This window comes from Anopheles merus, chromosome 3R (genome assembly GCF_017562075.2).
Source record: "Anopheles merus strain MAF chromosome 3R, AmerM5.1, whole genome shotgun sequence".
NCBI lineage: Eukaryota > Metazoa > Arthropoda > Insecta > Diptera > Culicidae > Anopheles > Anopheles merus.
In genome coordinates, this window is record NC_054084.1 from 41022656 (window position 1) to 41042539 (window position 19884).

Sequence of the window (19884 nt, forward strand, 5' to 3'; positions counted from 1 at the left end):
ATACAATTTTTATATCTGATGAATTTGAAGAAAATATTTTAAAACAACATATTAAAATGAACAATTTTAGAGAATAATAAGAAGTCATTCATTTTTAAGCATCGCAAAATGCTAAAAAATGTAAGCATAAGAGAATATATGTTGTGCCAGGCTACAGTCCTGAACTGCAGGCAAGGTATTGCTTCAGTTAAAAACGCATAATTGTTGATGAACAATCATTATCTTTGATAATATGCTTCAGTAGTATTAAAAAAGCCGTAAAAATCAGTAATTGAACATGAGTGCAGGAAAAAACAATTTAAGCTGTTATTTTTTGCATTTTTTTTATGATTTGGTTTGAAAGTTTTGTCATTTTTGTTTTATAAATACAACCAATCTCGTGCTATAGTAGTCGTCATCTCGCACGACCTATCATGGATTATAACTCCGTTTGGGTCGAGCTCCCTATAAATAGGACTGATTAGCCTAACCATTCTCAACAATTGTTATACCACATAAGGCGAAGAAAAATCTATCATTTTTAACATTTTTTATGATTATTACTTCATTAACATATTACTTCAACAAAATAGGATATTATACCTCTAATCATCATTTGTTCAACATCCAAAAACATTAGGGTATTTTTGTTTTCAGAAAGAAATAGAGATAAATACTCCGTACGCTCGTAGAGATGGTTCATAAAGGCGTTTCTTTGATATAAAACTCTCTTATTGAGGGTTAACTGTATTTAAAACAAACGCTTTAGCTTTCAGCTTTGAGTGGCTTAACTGTACACATTATGAAATGTTGTACCTCTACCCAGCTGGCCCGCTACCAGACCATTTCCATCATACAGATACAGCACACACAGTTTAATTTAATTAAACACCTAATTTTTACAACATTTACTACCAGCGGAGCATACAGCTGCAGCTGTACCATAAATAAATTGCCAAACCGATACGCCCCAGCACCGGCTAATCCACAGGTTCACGGAGCACCCTGCGATAATCGATTGCACCTACCCAAGCAGCAAGCTGCACACACCCCACTGTATCGCGCGGATATAATCGGTACGATCAGAATGGGAACGAATTATCTTACCGGTTGGCCCTTCAAAACTACAACCACACACACGAACAACCGGACCGAAAGTCAATAGTTGATCGAAACATATTTCATCATCGTCACCTTCCGCCGCGACCGTTGCTGGCACATTAACACGAACATACCAATTTTGCATTCCGCCTTCCGGCCCGCATTCGCATCCGCCAAGAATGTCGATCCCACAGCAGAATTGCAGTGTGTTTGTATGTCTACCTTTTTTCCGAATTTCCTTTTTTTCTCTTATCATTTTACCTTCCCTCGTACAAGGCGCCCCCAGCGGTACCGAGCGATGAAATATGAAAAGAATGTGCGTAATGAAACGTTTAGCGAGTTTTTCATCCTCTCGCTGCGCATCGATTCACTTTCTTTCCCTTTACACAGGGCTCCGGCACATGGACGCTCCTGGATGGCAGCAGCAGCAGCAGCAGCACACGGATGTTTGGCCGTATTCTCTGAACCCTTTTTATACCCGCTTGGGACGGAGTGAGAGTTGTCTGCTTTTTATGTGGCTCATTTTTTATTCGCTGTTCCATAATTTATAATTATTATTTAATACATTCGACCAAGACAGCCGGACACCTCGTTCGAAGAAGAGGCGGAGGGCCAATGCGTAAGGCATAAAAAAAACAACCTCGATGGCGATCTTCTTCGTTCGGCAAGCTGAGGCAATCGATTGGCGTGGTGCTTTCGACTTGCTAACTACTTCATTATTTATCAGTTTCCTCTGCGTCCGACTTGGATTACAAACTCCTTCCACTTGATTTTGCCATTTTTATCTATCGGCTTGGTTATGCTTCTTAAACTAGTGAGAGTGCATGTACGGTAAAATGATAAAAACGAGAGCTATGCTGTTTTTTGTTTTAATTTACTTCCTACATTTTAAAAGCATCGCACTCGACTTCGCCACTACGAATGTTAATACATTTAATATCTTAATTAAACATCGCAACCGATCGCCTATCCATCGCGACTGAAGATATCCTACCAAATAACACTTGTTTGTGCGTATGTGAACGTGTGTGCGTGCCGGTACAGAAAGGGATTGCGCTAAACACATTCGTTAGCAAATGAATATTCAATTAAAAGTACGGAACGATGCTAACGTAAAAAAATGGAAAATTGTTAAGACGTAAAAAAGCAGATGAAAAAGCATCTGGAAATGTTGTCCGGTATGCTTTTGCATTAACCGACACACATTATCACCTTACGAAAAACGTGCTTCTCGTACGAAGAAGCAAAAAATAAAGCCGGTAGAATTAATGATGCACTGTGTTTAACAAGTTCATAAATAAGTTTAAAATGCCATAATAAAAATGATACACTAGAACGAACAGAAAAACGAGTTCCACCATATTGAAGCTTTATCTTCTGGCCCTTCTGCCAAGTTGGTCAGCCTGTTCACGAACGGACAGTTCCAAATTTTAATACCACTTTTTTTCAACCCACCAGAGACCACTACACCCAGGTAGACACGTGGTCACCACGTACGGTTTCTGTTCCCATCGGTAACCGATTATGCCTCACGTAACGCCTGGCACGATCGTCCACTGGCGCGCATGGACGCGCTATCGAATGGGCTGTTTTTCGAGGCGGGCTTAGTTCGATTAAAAAGCGACAGATAAATTGAATATGAAAATGGGAAACAAAAAGCTGCAAACCCGTTCCTCCCTGCCGCACACTTTGCGCTTTTACTGTGAGATCAGCTTACCTCATAAATAATAAGCAAAAAAAAAGAGAATCGCCACTTTATAAATTAAAATCGAATAATAAAACTACTGACGGCTTTATACCGCACGATCACAGAACTGAAACTCACAGCTCAAGAAAAGCGCTCGACTTATCATAAACACCTTTTCTTCCGCACCGTCGCAATGCTGCCGATCGTGGCCTGGCTGTCTGCCTGCCGGCCGGCCAGGGACCTCGCCTCGCCAAATGCGACACTTCACTTCGGGACCAGCAATAAACTGGAGCAAACTGGGGCAGGTGATTGGTACCACGTATAAACCGCCAAATCGATGCAAAGGATTCGTGCGGCACATGAACGTAACAGTTTTCCCCCAGTGAGCGCTGGGGAAGTCTCGGGTGATCAAGCAATAGAAAGGGGGAGGTGTATGGTCGTGGTTGTACGTGTGTATGAGAGGTAGAGAGAGAAAGAGAGAGAGAGAGATAGAGAGAGAAAGAAAGGGGGGGAGGGAGAGCAGTCGATGGTTTCAAAGATCAATTATTTCGATAGCGGGTCCGAAACTGACACTTTTTAATTTATTGCTGACCTTGTTTATCAGTCAGAGCGGGCAAGAAATGAAAGAGCGGCAATGACCCCTAATAGGGCAACCACCCAAAACAAAAGTTGAAGAAAAAAAAACAATATAAAAAAACATACTCTAGTTTGTACAAAATATAAAAGTATTATCATCGTAAACAACAATACGGCGTGGCCATTTCAGCAATTATTGTAAAGAAAGTTTTCACAACAACATATGTATTAAAAGAGTTTTAGAAAAAATTATAAAGCGATTAATACAATGGAAAAATATGAATATTATGTAAGAAACATGCTAATGTAAGAAAACGTAGAAAGTTACCAATGCTTGATAAAAATATACAGGATGATATAATACTGAGCTGGTATACCCAAAAGAAGTGTAAAATAGATGTTTTTTTTTTTATAGAGCTAACAAAATTATGATTAAATTTTACAAAATATTTATCACGAGTTTAAATGTGCGTACGTTAAGGTTTCCGAGTACAAAAACATTGTTTGTATAAACATTACTCAAAAACAGAGGAAAACACACGTGAGCAAAAAGCACACATCTGATGATCGTAAAAAAACAGACCCCAAACGTACCAAAGAGACATATGCGCAAACAACAGAACAAACGATATAAAAACCAACCGACCATCCAGCAAACCAGATTGAGATCCGCTACCATCGGCCACCATATCGAGGAGGTGAAAGGGGAAGGAAAAGGTAGGAATAATAAAAGTTCATAAAATTAGGATTAATTAACAAATTGAAGTCGCGAGCTGAAGCAAACGCGAACGGGGCAGGCTTCGAGCGCCTGTCCAGTCTGTGCGTCACACCGCGTCCATATGGGGTGCATATATGCTAATAAATTAGGTAAGAAATGAATTAGTTTGTCAAAATACGGTCCCCACATCATGTACGGAAGACCGGACACAGCCAAAAAAAACGAACAACCACCACCACACATTCCCCCATACGATATGTAATGAGGCAGACGGTGTTAGGAAGGCGAATGGGGGCGCAGCAGTGTCTTTTTTATTTGGTTATCAAAAAATGAGGCCAGAAGGTCCTTTCAGACGATCCTGCCGCTGGCAAAGTGGAGGATTCACGGCACAGCTCAGATACGGCGGCGGTGGTTTTTAATTTCTAAAGTGTCCCTGGGTCGTTTGCGTTTTGGAAATAGTTATGGCAATAGTAAATCTTGAATTATCGCAACGTCCACTTCGGCGACAGATGGATCAGAGCGATAGGGACAGCAAAGGCACCTTGGTATGTGTGTGTGTGTGTGCTCGGAAAGCTTTTGTTCACGGTTACATTTAATGCTTACCCGGACGGGTGCTTATCATGCTTCATTACCATATACTGCGGAACGAATACCGGGGCAGCAAAGCTGGCCGTGCTCATCATCACCAAGCCTCAATCTCGATGAAGTGAGAACGTAAAAAAATATACAAGTTTTATTTATGTGCCGTACCTTCGAAATTCTACGCCCAACAGACAAAACATTTCTTTTTAATCCACCATTCCTTATCTAATAGATACTGCCGGATGGTGGTACAGCATACTGGACGGAAAATAATTTCACTAAAACATCCCCCATAACCCGGACACACTGTTTGTGATTTTGTTGAATTTTTGCCCATACGTGCACAAGCGCTCGACCTATCCCATATTAACTTTTATGTAATTATTAATTATAATCATCTTTTTGATTTACTCATTTCTTCCGTTCAGTGTGTGAGGTTAAAACGCCCGCCAGTGTAATGAAGCGTAAATCACCGATAGAAGCTGATGGCTATTGACAACAACCCTGCCACCCTCTGATTTCTCCTGAGGCCAATTGCCCGTATTTACTGTGACAAACGATCATAAAAAAATGTTTCCCCAACAAGCAGATGCAAGCCCAGGTGTGTCCGGACTAAAATTATCCCATCGAAAAATAAATGCATGCGAGAGAGAGAAAGACAGAAAGCGCACAAAAAACGCAAAAATACGGCGACAACAAATTATGAAGACGCCTCTTCCACCACTAACTGCTTGCAATGACTGCAGTTAGCGGGATGATTTTAAATAGTGTCGCTAAAAATAGGCCCAGGGCTGTCCGGCGCTGTTTGCATTATGCAGTGACCGGCCACCGGGGCAGTGGTACCGACCGGGCAGACAGACAGGCAAGTGTGCATGTTGCAGTCACTACTTTGTTATCGTGGAGCGGGTTCCTGGCTACAATGATTGTGGTGATGATGATGAGTCTGATTTTATCAGCTGATGATGCTGAGAGTGGTTAGGAGTATTGTGTTTAAGAAAGCACAGAAGCAAATTAATTTTTATTATTGTTTTTTTTTATTACTATTATTTTTGATTGTATATGATTGTAGCACTTATACATAGCATTATCCTGGTCAGGCTTGGTAGGGTGGAAGCTAGCGAGAGGTGGAAATTCATTGTAGAAGTAGTCATCAACATGATAATAACAAGGTTTTATCATATTGTGCTCTGAATTTCATTCATTCTGATCATAGTTAATTTTTTCAGGAATACAAAACAAGATTTTTTTATCTTGTTTAAAAAAATCAGAGAACCGAAGTAAACTGTGATTAATTGCATGATAATATTGTTTTAGACAGTGATTATAGCAAGAAAACATCGATATTTTAAGATTGATGTGACAAATGCCTTAAAGGCCGTACGGGAAAGACTGCGAATTTGCAAAGCAGTTCTTCGGTTCTATTCATCTACGAGTACAAGATAAAACCCGTTGTATTAGAACCGTCGTTTTGTCGTTCTAGGAGTACACCGACATCCAGAATCAAGTGCCCAGACTAGTGATGGGAAAATTAAGATTTTATCGGAATCGATTCCGGCTAGCTCCGAAGTTTTATGGAATCAATTCCGGATAGCAGATCCGGAATCAGTTTCTGTGATCAATTCCAGAATCGGCTTCAGAATTGGTTCTGTTTCCCCATTTCCATAATAATTGGCGTGTGGGTCCAATGATGCTAAGTATTGATAGCCAAAAAGAATCAAAATGTACTTCAAACGATCCATTTTCAAAGAGATTCCCGGACAGATTTCGCTTTTGAAACTTTTTATTTCAATTCAAGAACTAATTCTCGTTCACCAATCAACCCCTCTTAACCCTCTGAATAAGTAAGAAAATATTGCGAATGTGGGACCTGTTCAAGATGTACTTAAGTTCGTAAGAAATAATGTTTTAAAAGGGAGCAAAAATACGTTGAAATTCCAATTAAAATCCAAATAATGCATAATTAATAAGTATGTCTAATAGTCTAATCGACAACATAAAACGTTTAAGATTAGCGAAATATTATGTATGTTACACAAAATTTTCCCTTCAAGGAAATTCTAGCGAAGGGTTGCATTCAACAGTCTTTCCGTTTTCTTCTTAAATACGCTTGGCGACGTTTAAAAACTATCACCGTATCAATGCTTCACGCACAACGATAAAACTCCGCGACGACGCTGGTCAATCGCTGCTTTCGATTACCCGTTTCGTCCATCGAAACAACCCAATAGGTACATTTTTTTATCTTCATTGCCATCATCTCGCAGCAGATAGTGAAACCGAGCCCGGGGTGATGGCAACAAGCAGCGCTTTGAACAGCAACCAAACCCAAACGCCCCAAACGCTGATGACGAACGTGGTGTGAACGAATTGACGTTCTCCTGCAAAAAAGGCCCATCAAAACGACGCCCGAATCTGGAGCAGGCTATAGATTAGCGTCAGCGGCTTATCAGGGTCACTGACATAACGTGGCGTGGCGCCAAATTGTACCCACCAATACGCACACAAACACATACAAACACAGCAAACATAAGCCACCAATGAAAATTTCATTCCAGCTCCAAATGGGCTCCAAATCGAAACCGAATGGGTGCCTCGCCAGGAATGGTTGAGCCAGGGAAATTATGCTTGTGCTGTGTGCAGTGTGTCCCGAAGGGCATACCGATCCCGATCTCAACCTGGGTGTGTGCGCGCTCTGTGCTGGTGTGGGTATAAAGCGGAGCGTTTCTTGCTGCCCCGAAAGGTGATGAAACTGCGTGTCTGCGTCTTCCGTGGGTCTACAAAACGGACCCGAAAAGCAAACCGGGGTGTTGGTTTTGGGGCGGCAGGCGCATACACCCTAGCTTCCTTCTTCTTTCCTCTTTATGCTCCATGGCCAGCGTGGAGCAGTGTATGTGCTTTTCCTCTTGCACGTCTCCCCCATCTGACTGCGCTGCTGGTCCGAGGATCATCATCACATCTCGTGTGATCGCTCGCCTTTGCCTTGCGTTTGAAAGCATAGCTCGAGTCGCTGCGCTTAGCGCCAAACGCTGATGGCAAGGGATGAAATGGTAGAGGGGGGGGAGGGGTGCGGCGGCACGGAAAATCGTGACTTGATTCCGATTGTTCCCTCTCTCTGTCATTTCCACTTTTTGTTCGCGGCTATCCTTTTTCCTCCAGGCTGGAAGCTAAACACGCCAAGCGGCGGTAAGGGATTGGCATCGTCTGGCTGGACCACTGGGAACACACAAACAGACACACACACAAATACATACACCCGAACAAAAGGGGGTAAAGTCGACATTCCCGGAGTCCGAGAGTTTCCCTGAAACCGCTCGTTTCGCTGCAAAAGGCGGCCTTCCTCTCATAAAACGCTTTTGTAACACGCCGAGAGTTTCCATAATCCCGTCGCAAGAGCGACTGACCTCTCTTCGCGATCACTTCACGGGCACAAAGGTGCTACATTGTACGCGCGGTGCACACCACCATAAAATCTTCAGCAAACCGGGTCAACGTTTATGCTTTAACTCCCACTCCTCCCCGCAGCGTGTGTCTAAACATAGACGCTCGATGCGTTCAGGAGTGACGGCCCTTACTATATATTGGCGTACCGTCCACCATTAATGATCTCTTGTCAGTGGAACTCGTTTTTAATGCTCGGACTAATGGAGTAAGCAAGGGAGGTTGTGACATCAACATCAAGCCTACTTGGATGCTGCAAATCGAGGCGCCACACATTTACGGTGCAATGTAATTCGTTGAGTTTGGACAATTAGAGCGAAGGCACCTAATGGGAGAACAAGTTGAACTGGACATCGCGACGGATGCTACCAGCCAAAAACTTTACGAGGAAACAAAAGCGACAGAGAATTCGTAAACAATGCATGTGTAGGGGGAGGCGGATGGGAGGCGAAGAATGCATTAAAACACTTGCATTTGTTGTCTTTGCGGACGAGAAAAGGCACTTAATGCGTACGTTTTGTTGTCTTTTGTAGACACCAAATATGCACACACACATACATTCACACATATACACTGCTCAAACGAGAGGCCACACATACTTTGATGCTCCGAGGGGCAACATAATTATGCTTCACGATCTCTTCAGCTCGCGCTTGTTTACATAACAAAAGAAATCACATACACACGCACTCGCTCACTCGCACCCATACAAGCATCCCTTAGACTCTCTTTATCCCGTATTGCGGTTCAAAATTTGGTAAACTTACAGCAAAAAAATCCTTTAGTGGTAGATTTTTGTTCCTCCACACCACAGCCTGCCAGCCTGGATCGTGGAAGAAGGGAGAAAGCCACCCTAACCGCGATTACTTTTTTGGCGAAGGGTTTCGTAGGTAGTACGCATGCACCGAATCTCGCCTGGCCCCCGAACGTTTCACCCGCAAGGATTTTAGCGGCACAACAAATCACTGTCCACTGAAGTTTCTTTTCAACGCACAAACCATTTACACACTGTCGTCACATTCACTGTAAACTCACTAAATGTAAATTACGATTGAACACAGAACACATCCGCCTGATTTAGAACGAAAACTTTCCGCCCGTACCGTACGAATGGTGCACGCACAGTACAAGTTACACACAACACAGCCACACACACACGTGTGTGAGGGGGTTAGCTGCTGCTGCTACTGCCCGCATACACGGACGGCTTCAGCAAGGTGGTGGTTTATGCCACCCCGTTTTCCCACTGCCTGCCACTTACCTGACGATGAGCAGGAAGAGGTGTACGTTTGGGCGATTGTCGACATATGCTGCTTGCGGGAGGTTAGTGCGGAACGCTGTTGCTACTGCTGGCACACGGATATGTCACGCTTTTCATACACAAAATCACGCACGAAAAATCTTGCACACCTTTCAAGCGGAGTTCACCTCACCACCGTACCGTACTGTACAGTATTTGCTCACGGGGACCCGAATACGCACGACGACGGCAGCGAAGAAGAAGGAGCGAGAGCGAAGGAACAAAAATCGAACCCACTCTTTGACAGCTGCAAAAAACACTTCATCGATTTTGATCGCCTATTTCAAAACAAAACAAACGCTTTGTTACCCAAGTAGCAGTTTCGCCGCGGGCAGCCTGACAGCTTGGTGCAGGTAGCAAATGGTGGTTTTGGAGAAAATCCTGTCATGGGGTTCTGGCTAGGTAAATATGGATAAAATAGGGTTATTAAAGTGAACCATCTTGCATTCAGTTGCTGACTCAAATGTTTTGAACGTGGCAGGAAATAAATAAACAATTAATTGGTATGTTGCAGCGTATAACAAAAAGTTCCATGTAGACCTAAAAAACGATAATTTGAGTTTTATATAGCACTATGGAATTGAATACAGTAAAGGACAAAAATAATTTAAAAAAACTGCATCAAAATACTTTTAAACAGAGTTGGAAGCATGTTTACTAAGGCCGAAAAGGAATTTTACGAGGGCGTAATTCCACCTGCTGTCAAACCAATGTACAAACTGTCAACGGCAATTTTCCGCTCTGTCATGTTCATAGATTTTTCAGGAGGTGGATTTCAACGGCCACCCAATACCGGTCTGTGTATTTTCGGCCTAATATTTTCAATTGTTAGCTTTATTTACAAATGTCCAAGGACCGTAAAGATATCAGGTCAAGTTATAAGCCCGTTTTGACAGCTAGGTGGAAGAAGAATCGACGAAGAAAACTGACAGTTAGTTTTCCGCGTTTGGCGAACGCTTCTAGTTCTCGAAGGAAAATTTCCATTTTAAATCACGGGCTGTGTTCTAATAAACTAAAATATTCACCCAAATTGATCTCCACCAAATATTGACCATGCAAAACGTAAACAATCCATCAATACATATACAAGCGGAAAACCATCTGTCAAAATCCGCGCCCAGGGGGGGGATCGCCAAAAGCGCTATAACTACACCTCATTATATATTCCACCTTGCAAATGTCCCATTCTACTGACAGCTTTTCAATTTGTGACTTGGGAAAATGCTGTCAGTTGAATTGACAGCATGAGTTTGCTTGAAAATTATATTAATGAACAAGTTTTCTTTATCATGCACAGTGGGATAAAATTTAAAAAAATCGTTATTTTCAATTTTAGATTTGAATAATTGATTATTTGAGAAATCTGAATGTATTGTTTACTGATCAGATAGAGTTAATAAAAAAAAACTATACTAAAAAAACAGAAAACTTGATAAAAATGGGATATTTGATTTTCCAAGTAGATAAGCATTGAGCTTAGTTTTTCCCCGAGTTACGCGAATATTGCATTCCAGGGCTGTTTGCGTAATTCAGCCGAAATATTAATGATAAAAGGTTATTTATAATTAAAATTAATAGTAAAATTTGCATTTTCACTGATTTCATACAATCAGTGTGGAAAATTCCGTTATTTCTGTGTATGTTGCGATTTCAAACTTTTAGCAAAACTGCAATTTAATTTCAATTTATTAATTATAGAAAAGAAATGTACCAATTTGATGTATGAACTCGAATTCGCGTTACTCGAGTGCCGCGTAACTCGGGAAAAGACTGTGCTTTAAAACAACTTTAAACACTTTTTGTTCATTTGAATCCCTAATCTCCTCAGTAATAATTTAAATAATCAATATCCAGTAGACTGGGGCAAAAAAAATGGCACATTATTGTAACATATATGGCGGGGCATACACTTTGAATTTGAAGCCCAGTTTGCGTCCATTGAATTTTACGTCCACGAGTTTTCCATTTGTGAGTTTTTGTCAAAGCGTTTTGCGACCAAGCATTTTTCATCGGAGTATTTTGCGACAAAGGATGTTGCGACCTAACATTTTGTGACCAAGCGTTTTGCGACCAAGGATTTTGAGACCAAAGATTATGCACCAAGTGTTTGGCAACCAAGCATTCTGCAGCCTATCCTTTATCCTGGCCATAATGATGGAGGCCTACGCGCAATTTTGCCTTTTCTATTTGGTCCTACCACGTCCTTTTGGACGGTCTAAAACCAATTTACGGGCTGGGTCATCAGGTTCGTCGAATGGATATCTTTTCTCATACGCAAAACCAACTATTCTGTTGTGGAAAAATTAACCAGTGTCCGATAAACGTTGCAAGTTGCAAGTCAGCGACAGGATCTAGCCTAGACCGACTAGGCCTTTTGCACCAAATAAGAAGAGATTAACTTTTGAACTAATTTCATTGTACAGTAATTACGCTTGGCAAGAAAAGCTCTAGACTGACTATGGTTGTACGAACATGGGCAAAAATATTTAAAAAAAGCATATTACATACTTTTATTCGCCGAGCAGGGGGTTTGATGCATTAGTTTCATAAAAGGTGTTAGGCAAGAAATTCATGATGAAAATAAGCTGTTATCTCCAGCGGACAAACAATACCAAAATCATCACGGAAATTGTAGTTATTTAAAAATGGCCTTGCTGAATTCGTTTGCTTTTTTCCATCTCTGAGCTAAATGACGACAAGTAACTAGCTTCAAAGCTGGAACAAGTTTGGACTAGGCCCGGGCTAGGCTCAGAGTTCGTTCCAGCACCGGAAAAAGGAGCGCGAAATGATAATGTAGTATCAAACTACATCACTTTAACATCAGCTCCATCTTTTTTATCGCCAAACCATTATACATCATCAAAATTATCTAAATAATTGAAAATTTCCGAACAGCCTGAAGCATATATTAGCATTAAAATAAGAATAATGGAATAAGAATAAATCTGATAATTCATTTTATAGATATCCGGCAGTTCGGTTCTTGATTAGTACATCGAATTTGTATTCATGTACTACATATGGAGTTGAGTGTCACTTGAGGGCAATCTTCAATTCATAAAAATTCTGGACCGTTACAATAGCAACGGTATTTTATTTTTTATCAACAGCTCTGCAGCATATGCTCATCAACGTGCAACCAGTGATGAGTCCTTTCGAATCTGACAGCCACCAACAGCACGTACTATCAAACCCACCCCCTCCTAGCCTACGCATGTGCGCATGACACTGGAGACACTGGTTTTCCCGATACCCAGTTCATTTCCACCATTTTCCATCCCACAGCACAAGCATCCCAGAACATTGTCAGACACGGTCCAGCGAAGGCTCGGAGTGAAAAATTGCCCTCACTTCGCTGTAGGCAACATGCCGTCGCCTTTCAAGTGGCCAATTCTGTGGTACTGAACTGCTAGAGTATCGAGAATAGGAAGAACGCTTTCTAACGCTATCATTCCTAGAGTTGCCTTTTAATCGTGTTTTCCTGTGCGTGCCAGTGCTTTTCTACTTTTCATTGTGTTTGCTTTATTGTGGCGGTGGCTTCTTTTCACTCGAACGGGAGTATTTGTCCTGGGTACCAAAGCAGAGTGTCTAATCTAATCGGTCAATTATGAGCACGGTGGTGTCCGGTGATGGCTGTATCTTGCACTGTTCTTTGTAAATTTGTACAATCCTCTTCGACCAACTCTTAATCGATAATCGGGCAGCGATATCAAGGTGATGCATACGTAATTATAGGTGCTTTAAATCATCTCCACCAACAAGTATGTGAAGCCAGTGCTACGAAAGCCCTGGTGTAGGATATCCCTCTTGTCAAGGGATACGGTGGAAGGACTGGCTGCAGATAGGTTCCTGCTGCTGTTCTTGCGCCTATTACTGCCGAGTGAATTGACTGCAGTTCCGTCGTATCCGCAGCCCGTGCTTACATAACGTTGTTGATAATTAATATTGCAAAGACTAATTCTTCCCAACCTCCACGTTAAATATGCACCGATACGGCTAAAGTTTGTCCACCGTGCGCCCAGTGCCGCAAACATGGCACGCAAAGTCCCCTTCAAGGTGGTGTTTGCTTCAGGTATGGTGGCAAAGATCTCCTGGAAGATGGTCTGGAGTGTGTAATGTGAGCAAGTTTTCTGTACTCCGACTCCCCACAGATGAGGACTCGGAGTATCCGGCCAGCGAGCTAAACAGTCACAGCCCGACCGTGCACGGCTGGCGCTCGAATGCGGACAGCACGGTCAGCCCGAAGGAGATTGTGCTGCGATTCTTCCACCCAGCCCGCATCGTCCGCATACAGGTGCTGGCTCATCAGTATTACATTCGTAAGTATTCGTGCCATCTTGCGGGGGGGGGGGGGCTTTGGAAGAGCAAAGGAGCTACTTCCGAAGGCAGGTGGTGGACCATTGACACTGAGAGAGCGCGTTCATTCGAAGGTTCATCGATGCGATGAACACCCGCCGGAATGTTGTTGTTTTCCCGAGTGAAGCGGGCCTGAATTCATTGCCCCCTTTTGACGAAACACGTGGCGAATTTTATTGGTGTTTATGTCCGGCTTACGGCGTAAGTCTGTGTGTGTATATGGTGGATTGCCGGGCCGTTTCCGGTTTTCGCCCGTGTGGTAGTTTGGTAAACACATGCGGGGGAAAAAGGGGTACATGTGAGGTGGAAACTTTTTTGTTGGGCAAGACAGAGATAGAGAGGTTTTTGGCACGAATTATTAAAATGTTGTTCGATATATTGATTATACTAACAAATGACTGTGTTTGTGTGCGCTACATGACAAAGTGCTTTTTTTGTAACACTAAAAAATAATGACAATCACATTTCATCCCTCGTACATTCCCATTCATCCCCTTTTTGTAGCGGAACGCATCGAGCTATGGATACATTACTCGAGTAAAGCCGCACCCAGTACACCCTCCAGCCAGAGCTTCGAGTATATGGGCTTTGTGGCGCTGTCCGACAATGCCAGCACGAACTATACCTCACGCGAGCTGCAGAGCGTGACCGTTGCCCCGAAGGTGGGCTCCCATCTGAAGCTACGGCTCAGTCCCGCCCATCCGAACCACTTCAACAAGGACAACCAGGTGGCCCTGCTCGCAATCAATATACTGGGCGAGGAGCTGACCGCGGAAGAGCTCGCAGCGTCTCAGGGAAACGTGTCCGCACTGCTGAATGCGGTGCCGGCCAACATAGACACGCTGACCAGTTCGCTGGCGTCGGCTTGTGACGATTTGTCCTACTCGATGTACGTGGAGGAGAGCATCTGTGAGGTTGTGCGCAAGATGGAGCTGCTGAAGGTGCAAGCAGTTCAGGGTATGGTATTCTTTACGCACTAATCGTATAAGCTTTCATCAAACCGAACATGTTTTTCATCCCCAGATGAACGGTTCGAGTACGCGCGAAAGCTGAAGCTCTGCATGGGAGCGCTACGGACGGCCGGAGAGCGTCTCGGGCGGTACGCACTGGCCAAGCGGCAGGCCGTACAGGCGGAGGATTTTACCACCGCCCGGCTGCGCAAGGAGCAGATCGAGATGTACCGGAAGGCGGTGTTCGATCAGCTGCGGGTGGAGCTGCTGCTCCAGAGCGACAAGCACGTGACGAGCAATGACTCCTGTTCGGAGCTGTACGCTTCCAAGCCAACGTTGCCTTCGCCGCCCAGCCTGCAGGATGTGGCCAGCGCACTGTCCGGTGACGCTACGCTACCACACGCGCACCATCTGCACACGCAGGCGGGGCAGGACGGTACCAAGTTGCCGGCCGGCGATGCAACGGATTCCACGGCAAGCAATTCCACGACCGGAACGACGACTGCGTCCGCTTCGAGCGGCGGAAGCGGGACGGTAAAGGCGGAAGGACGCACGTCCCAGCAGAGTCTTACGAGGCCGGAGGAGATGGCGCAGAGTTCACCGCTGCTGAGCCACAAAGGACGAAGTCCGATGCGATCGCCGACCAATACGGGATCGTTGCGGAGGCGCAACAAGAGTGCACCGCGCAATAGCTACGAAGATTACGACGAGCGAGCAATTCCTACCCTGGGGTTAGGAAGAATTGATGAGAGAGAGAGACGGTGTGTTCCAAGAATTAAACCCCATTTTCTTATTTCCACAGCACGCACGCGAACGATTTCTTGCGGGAGTGTCAAGGCACAGCCATGATAGAGCAGGATGGTGGAAAGATCCGGTGCAAACTGAACGATCGCGAACGGCGCCAGGCAGCGCTGCCGATACTGATCTTCGGCATGGAGCTGGTGGAGTTGATCTACTCGCGCCAGTTTACCGATCGTGAGGAGGGACTGATCCGGCTGCGGGGCATCCTAAAGCACGAGATCGAACCGGAACCGCAGGCACAGGCGGCACAGGCCGGTCCGAACAAGATATGCCGTGGTGCGACGCTGCTCCTGCACCGGGGAGTTCGCGATGCGGTGTTTTCGGGCTTCAGTCAGGCGACGGAAACTGTGCGAAGTTTGTTCATGGAGTTTGTTCCGAATCGGTAAGTGAAGGAGCGTTCTCTGTTTTGCCTAACAAGGTGTACGAGCCTTTCTTCTTGTTATCTTCGCAGCGTGGCACCGAGTGAGGTTGCCCGATCGGTCGATCGGCTGCTGCCGGAGCTGCTGTCCAAGAGTGGCGATCCGTCCGCGCGCGTTCACACACTAGCGCAGCACACGATCCTGAGCATCGCGGCCTGTCCGGAGGTGCGCGAGCAGCACCTGATCGCTCCGGCCCTGTCGCGGCCGGTCGGCAACGGGACGCATCCCCGGCTAGCGCTGAGCCGCATGCAGATGCTGGAGCAGCTCGTCCTGAGCCAGGGCATCTCGAACGACAAGCAGAGCGGGCTCGCCTGCCGAACGCTCTCGGAGGCCGGCTGCTCCGGCATTCACCATCCGGCCGAGTCGGTGCGAAAGGTCGCCGAGCGGGTGCTGCTGCTGGTGTACAAGGTGAACCCGCGGCTGGTACGCAAACAGCTCCCACCGGACGATGATATCACGCGCAGGAATCTGCTCTACCGGCAGTTGTTTGCCGAGTTTGACAAGATCGATCTACAGGTAAGTATCATCCATCGTTTGCTAACAGCTATGACACAACTAATGGCTAATCTCTCGGCCTCTGTTCCAGCGCAAAAAGGACATGCTGGAGAACAAACAGTTCTGTGGACCGACCTCGTTTACCGGCATCTGTTCGCCGCCGATGTCGAGCAGCTCGAAGAGTTCCCCACCGGTGGAGATACGCAACAAGAACCAGCGCTACGATGGCCGCACAATCGTCAGTTTCTCCGACACACAGACCGGTAGTTGGCAGTCTAGTTTCAGTTCCATGAAATTGCAGGATACCCACTCGAGCCCGGTCCGGCGGCTGGATGCGACGACGGCGGGCATCATCAAGAGCAAGAGCGGCCACGCCATCGGCCATCACCATGGGCAGTGGGCGATGGCAGATTCCCCGCCGGTCACTAGCGTCCCCGTGGAGGTGGAGGGCGCCCGGGACAGCAATGGGGGCGCGTACTACGACAAGCTGGAACCGCTCGGTACCACCTGCAATGGGAAGGATCGTCCGAAGCTGTCCCAGCACAAGACGGCAATGTACGACAGTACGATCGGGTTTCTGCCCGGTGGTTCGGCTGGCGCTGAGAATGGAACGGGCTCGCGCAAAAGCTCCAACTCGGACTCGTTCGACGGCATCGAGAATGAAATGTGAGAGAAGGGTTTTGGGAGCATGGTTGATTTGGATTGTACAAAGCTTGATCCCGTTTTAAACATGTTCGTTCTAGCCGGTGTCCGTTCTGTGATTGGATTTGTCATGGTGATCCCACCCAGCTAGACAAACACTACTGGAAGGCGTGCCCGGTGCTGACGAAATGTCCCCAGTGTAGCCAGATACTTGAGGTGGCGGCACTCTCCGGACATCTAATACGTAGGTCTACGGTGACCAATCTGTAAGCTAAGTCACCTCAACTAATTATTGCCATTGCAGATGAATGCGAGGCCAAAGCGAGCTACTTGTCCTGCGAACGGTGCACGGAATCGGTACACAAGGATCTCTACGAGTACCACCTGATGGAGGACTTTTGCCGCGGTGAGTTTGTTGCGGTAGGCTTGCATTCAAAGAAATAAATTATTTTATAAACTCTTCTCCCCTCCAGAGCTTACGACAGGGGCAGCCCGATGTCCACTGTGCCACGATGATGTACTCCTTCCGCTGGACGGTGGCTGGAAGCGGCATCTACTTAGCCGTGCCGGATGCCTTGGCAATACCCGGCGCCGTGCTCCAACTCAGTGATTGCGGTACTGCTGGGCTCCGGATACCCTACTTTTTCCCACGTTTTTCAATCAAATTCTCCTGGTGCACGATTTAGGTAGAAATGTAATGCAATCAGTGGTGTTAGCGTCTTAGCAAAGCAAAGTAAAGGTAAAAGCAAAACAGCGGTAGCTTTTTTGGTCGGACGATCTTTAACAAGGTATAAGAAGCATTAGCAAACATCTCTAGCGAATGTAGGAAGAATATGAAAGATACTACTTAAAACAAAACAAAAACGAAGAGACTTATGTGCTAAAGCATTTGCATGATGATTAGCAGCTATTTTATGACACATCGTTTCATTGGCAATCGGATGGAAGTTGCTTCTTTGTCGCACACCTCTTTACAGGAGGGACTCGCTTCGAGCGAAGGAGCCTCAGCGATTTGACACACTCACACAAACACAGGGCCACACAGCTGTAACGCAGAAGACTTCTCGGAATGCCAGTGCGCTAGCCACAATTCGTTGCTAAGCTTAATGGAACATGAACCAAACGAACTCGAGTGAAATCACCCCTCCCCATACATCCTTTTGGGGGAAAAAAATCAGAAATGTTAGAAAACAGATTGTTTGCTAAGCAAAAGGCAAAACGGTACCCAAAACGTACGTTCTTTGGCGCAGCAAAACCCGCGCATTCGCGAGGGTTAACGCAGTTAAGGGTATAAATTACTATTAGCAGTTTTACAAATACTTTTATCGGTAGTATGAATTTTGTTGTTTAGATTTTTTAACAGCTGGCGATAGCAGATTTAACTTGCGACGGAAAGTACACCCATACAGATCAAACCGGCAACGGTCACGTTAATCTCTAATCTCTATCAAAAACAATTTTGATCTCACGGCCGTCCGGTGTCGGTTTAGTAGTGGTGATACAAAGGTATTGAGTATTACGTACACTGATAAGCATAACGCAAAAGAAAAGAAAAAAACAAAATACAAACAAACAAAATCACGATATGTCCAGCTCGAAGAATTCGGATCAAGTAAACTTATTTCCCGTCCTTTAAAAAAAGAAGAAAAAAATCACCAATACAATACTAAAAGATCAAACTCAACTGTCGAAAGGGTTACTCGTGTGTTTTGGTTGGAAAGAAATTATGGTAAGCAATATTAATTATGCGTTGAGTATCTATAAGTTTAATTCTTGTCATGGTTGGCTATAAATAAGATTTGTTCATATAAAATATAATTAATTTATTGTTTTATCGATATTTTTTTAGCCTTTTGTCATTAATCTGCCGCAATTGGTTTAAAGTAGTTTTAAAAAATAATAAATTTAACAATTGCTTTCGTGTCTTATTTTATTTCGGTTCTATCTCTAATATATGAGTTTTGTTAAGATATATCTTATACATTTATTGATGGTTATTGATTGAATTTTTTTCATTTTTTCTTAGCTGTTTCGCAATTCCTAACATTCTATTTAATTATGTTATTTTGTATATAGTTTTTACATTTAACGTTGTTGCATTTATATTTTTATTAAAATCACCCCATATTTTGTTTAAAAAAATGCTTATGTTTTTGGTTATGATGTATTACTTTTAATAGATTAAATGTGTATTTTGAGATGCTTTTTTAATAAATATCAAACAATGCAAATATATTTCTTTTTTTATATACAACCATTATAGTGATACCATTAAATTGATTTTTGTAACTTTTTTAAATTATTTGCATTGTTTGAAATTTCTTTACGTTATGATTGTTTTACATGAATTTAAAAGAAATAACAGTGTTGCCGACTGTCTAAAGAATTATTTTGAAAACGGGTGGTCCCGTGGTACAGTCGTCAACTCAAACGACTCAATAACATACCCGTCATGTGTTCAAGTCTAGAATGGACCGACCACCCGTAGCAAACACTGACTATCCGGCTGTGTGGTACCGAATAAAGTCTCGAAAAGCTGTATAGGCCGGCATGTCCGCGTAGGATGTTTACGCCAAATAGAAGGGTATAATTTTTTTACAATTTTAGACTGTCTAATATGCTTAATAAGACACGCAAAATTGTACGATTATTAGTTAAACAACTGATTATTCTTCTTTTTCTTCTTACGAGTTATGAGTTCATACGAGTTGACGACTGTACCACGAGACCGGCTCAACTGTTTATTGCAATTTTAATAATGACGTGTTTAAGAATGCGGAATATTAAATTGACATTTAGCAGGCAATACTAACAAATATTGCCATTTTTGTCTATAACAA

At 44.0% G+C, this 19884-nt stretch overlaps 2 protein-coding genes across 6 annotated transcripts in view; one reads left to right on the top strand and one right to left on the bottom strand.

The window, feature by feature from the left end:
* Positions 1–9636, bottom strand: part of LOC121598013 (aryl hydrocarbon receptor nuclear translocator homolog) — a 196771-nt gene extending 187135 nt beyond the window's left edge. The window contains exon 1 of one of the 4 annotated variants that reach the window (XM_041924443.1): positions 9343–9636. In XM_041924443.1, the coding sequence (XP_041780377.1) occupies positions 9343–9388 (46 nt within the window). In that variant the 5' untranslated portion in view covers positions 9389–9636. Of the gene's footprint in view, positions 1–8848; positions 9081–9342 lie in introns of those variants that run through there. The other 3 variants (XM_041924444.1, XM_041924447.1, XM_041924446.1) reach the window with 3 other exon arrangements.
* A 3022-nt stretch (positions 9637–12658) lies between these two features.
* LOC121597119 (centrosomal protein of 104 kDa) lies at positions 12659–18728 on the top strand. Of its 2 annotated transcripts, XM_041922660.1 has the most exons (11): positions 12659–13453; positions 13533–13700; positions 14242–14694; positions 14761–15418; positions 15490–15870; positions 15940–16423; positions 16494–16640; positions 16704–17068; positions 17146–17288; positions 17349–17450; positions 17518–18728. In XM_041922660.1, the coding sequence occupies exons 1-11, from the start codon at positions 13414–13416 to the stop codon at positions 17652–17654; spliced, it is 3078 nt and encodes a 1025-aa protein (XP_041778594.1). In that variant the 5' UTR covers positions 12659–13413; the 3' UTR covers positions 17655–18728. The 2 variants fall into 2 exon arrangements, with proteins under 2 accessions (XP_041778594.1, XP_041778593.1); XM_041922659.1 differs by having other exon boundaries at positions 16494–17068.
* Positions 18729–19884: the final 1156 nt, after the last annotated feature.

What these genes read in the sequence shown, in the direction of transcription:
- LOC121597119 (XM_041922659.1), top strand. Translation starts at nt 13,414, where the DNA reads ATGGCACGCAAAGTCCCCTTCAAGGTGGTGTTTGCTTCAG. An exon ending in CAAGGTGGTGTTTGCTTCAG is followed by an intron (nt 13,454 to 13,532) that starts GTATGGTGGCAA and finishes GACTCCCCACAG; the next exon opens with ATGAGGACTCGGAGTATCCG. An exon ending in ATGGAGTTTGTTCCGAATCG is followed by an intron (nt 15,871 to 15,939) that starts GTAAGTGAAGGA and finishes TTATCTTCGCAG; the next exon opens with CGTGGCACCGAGTGAGGTTG.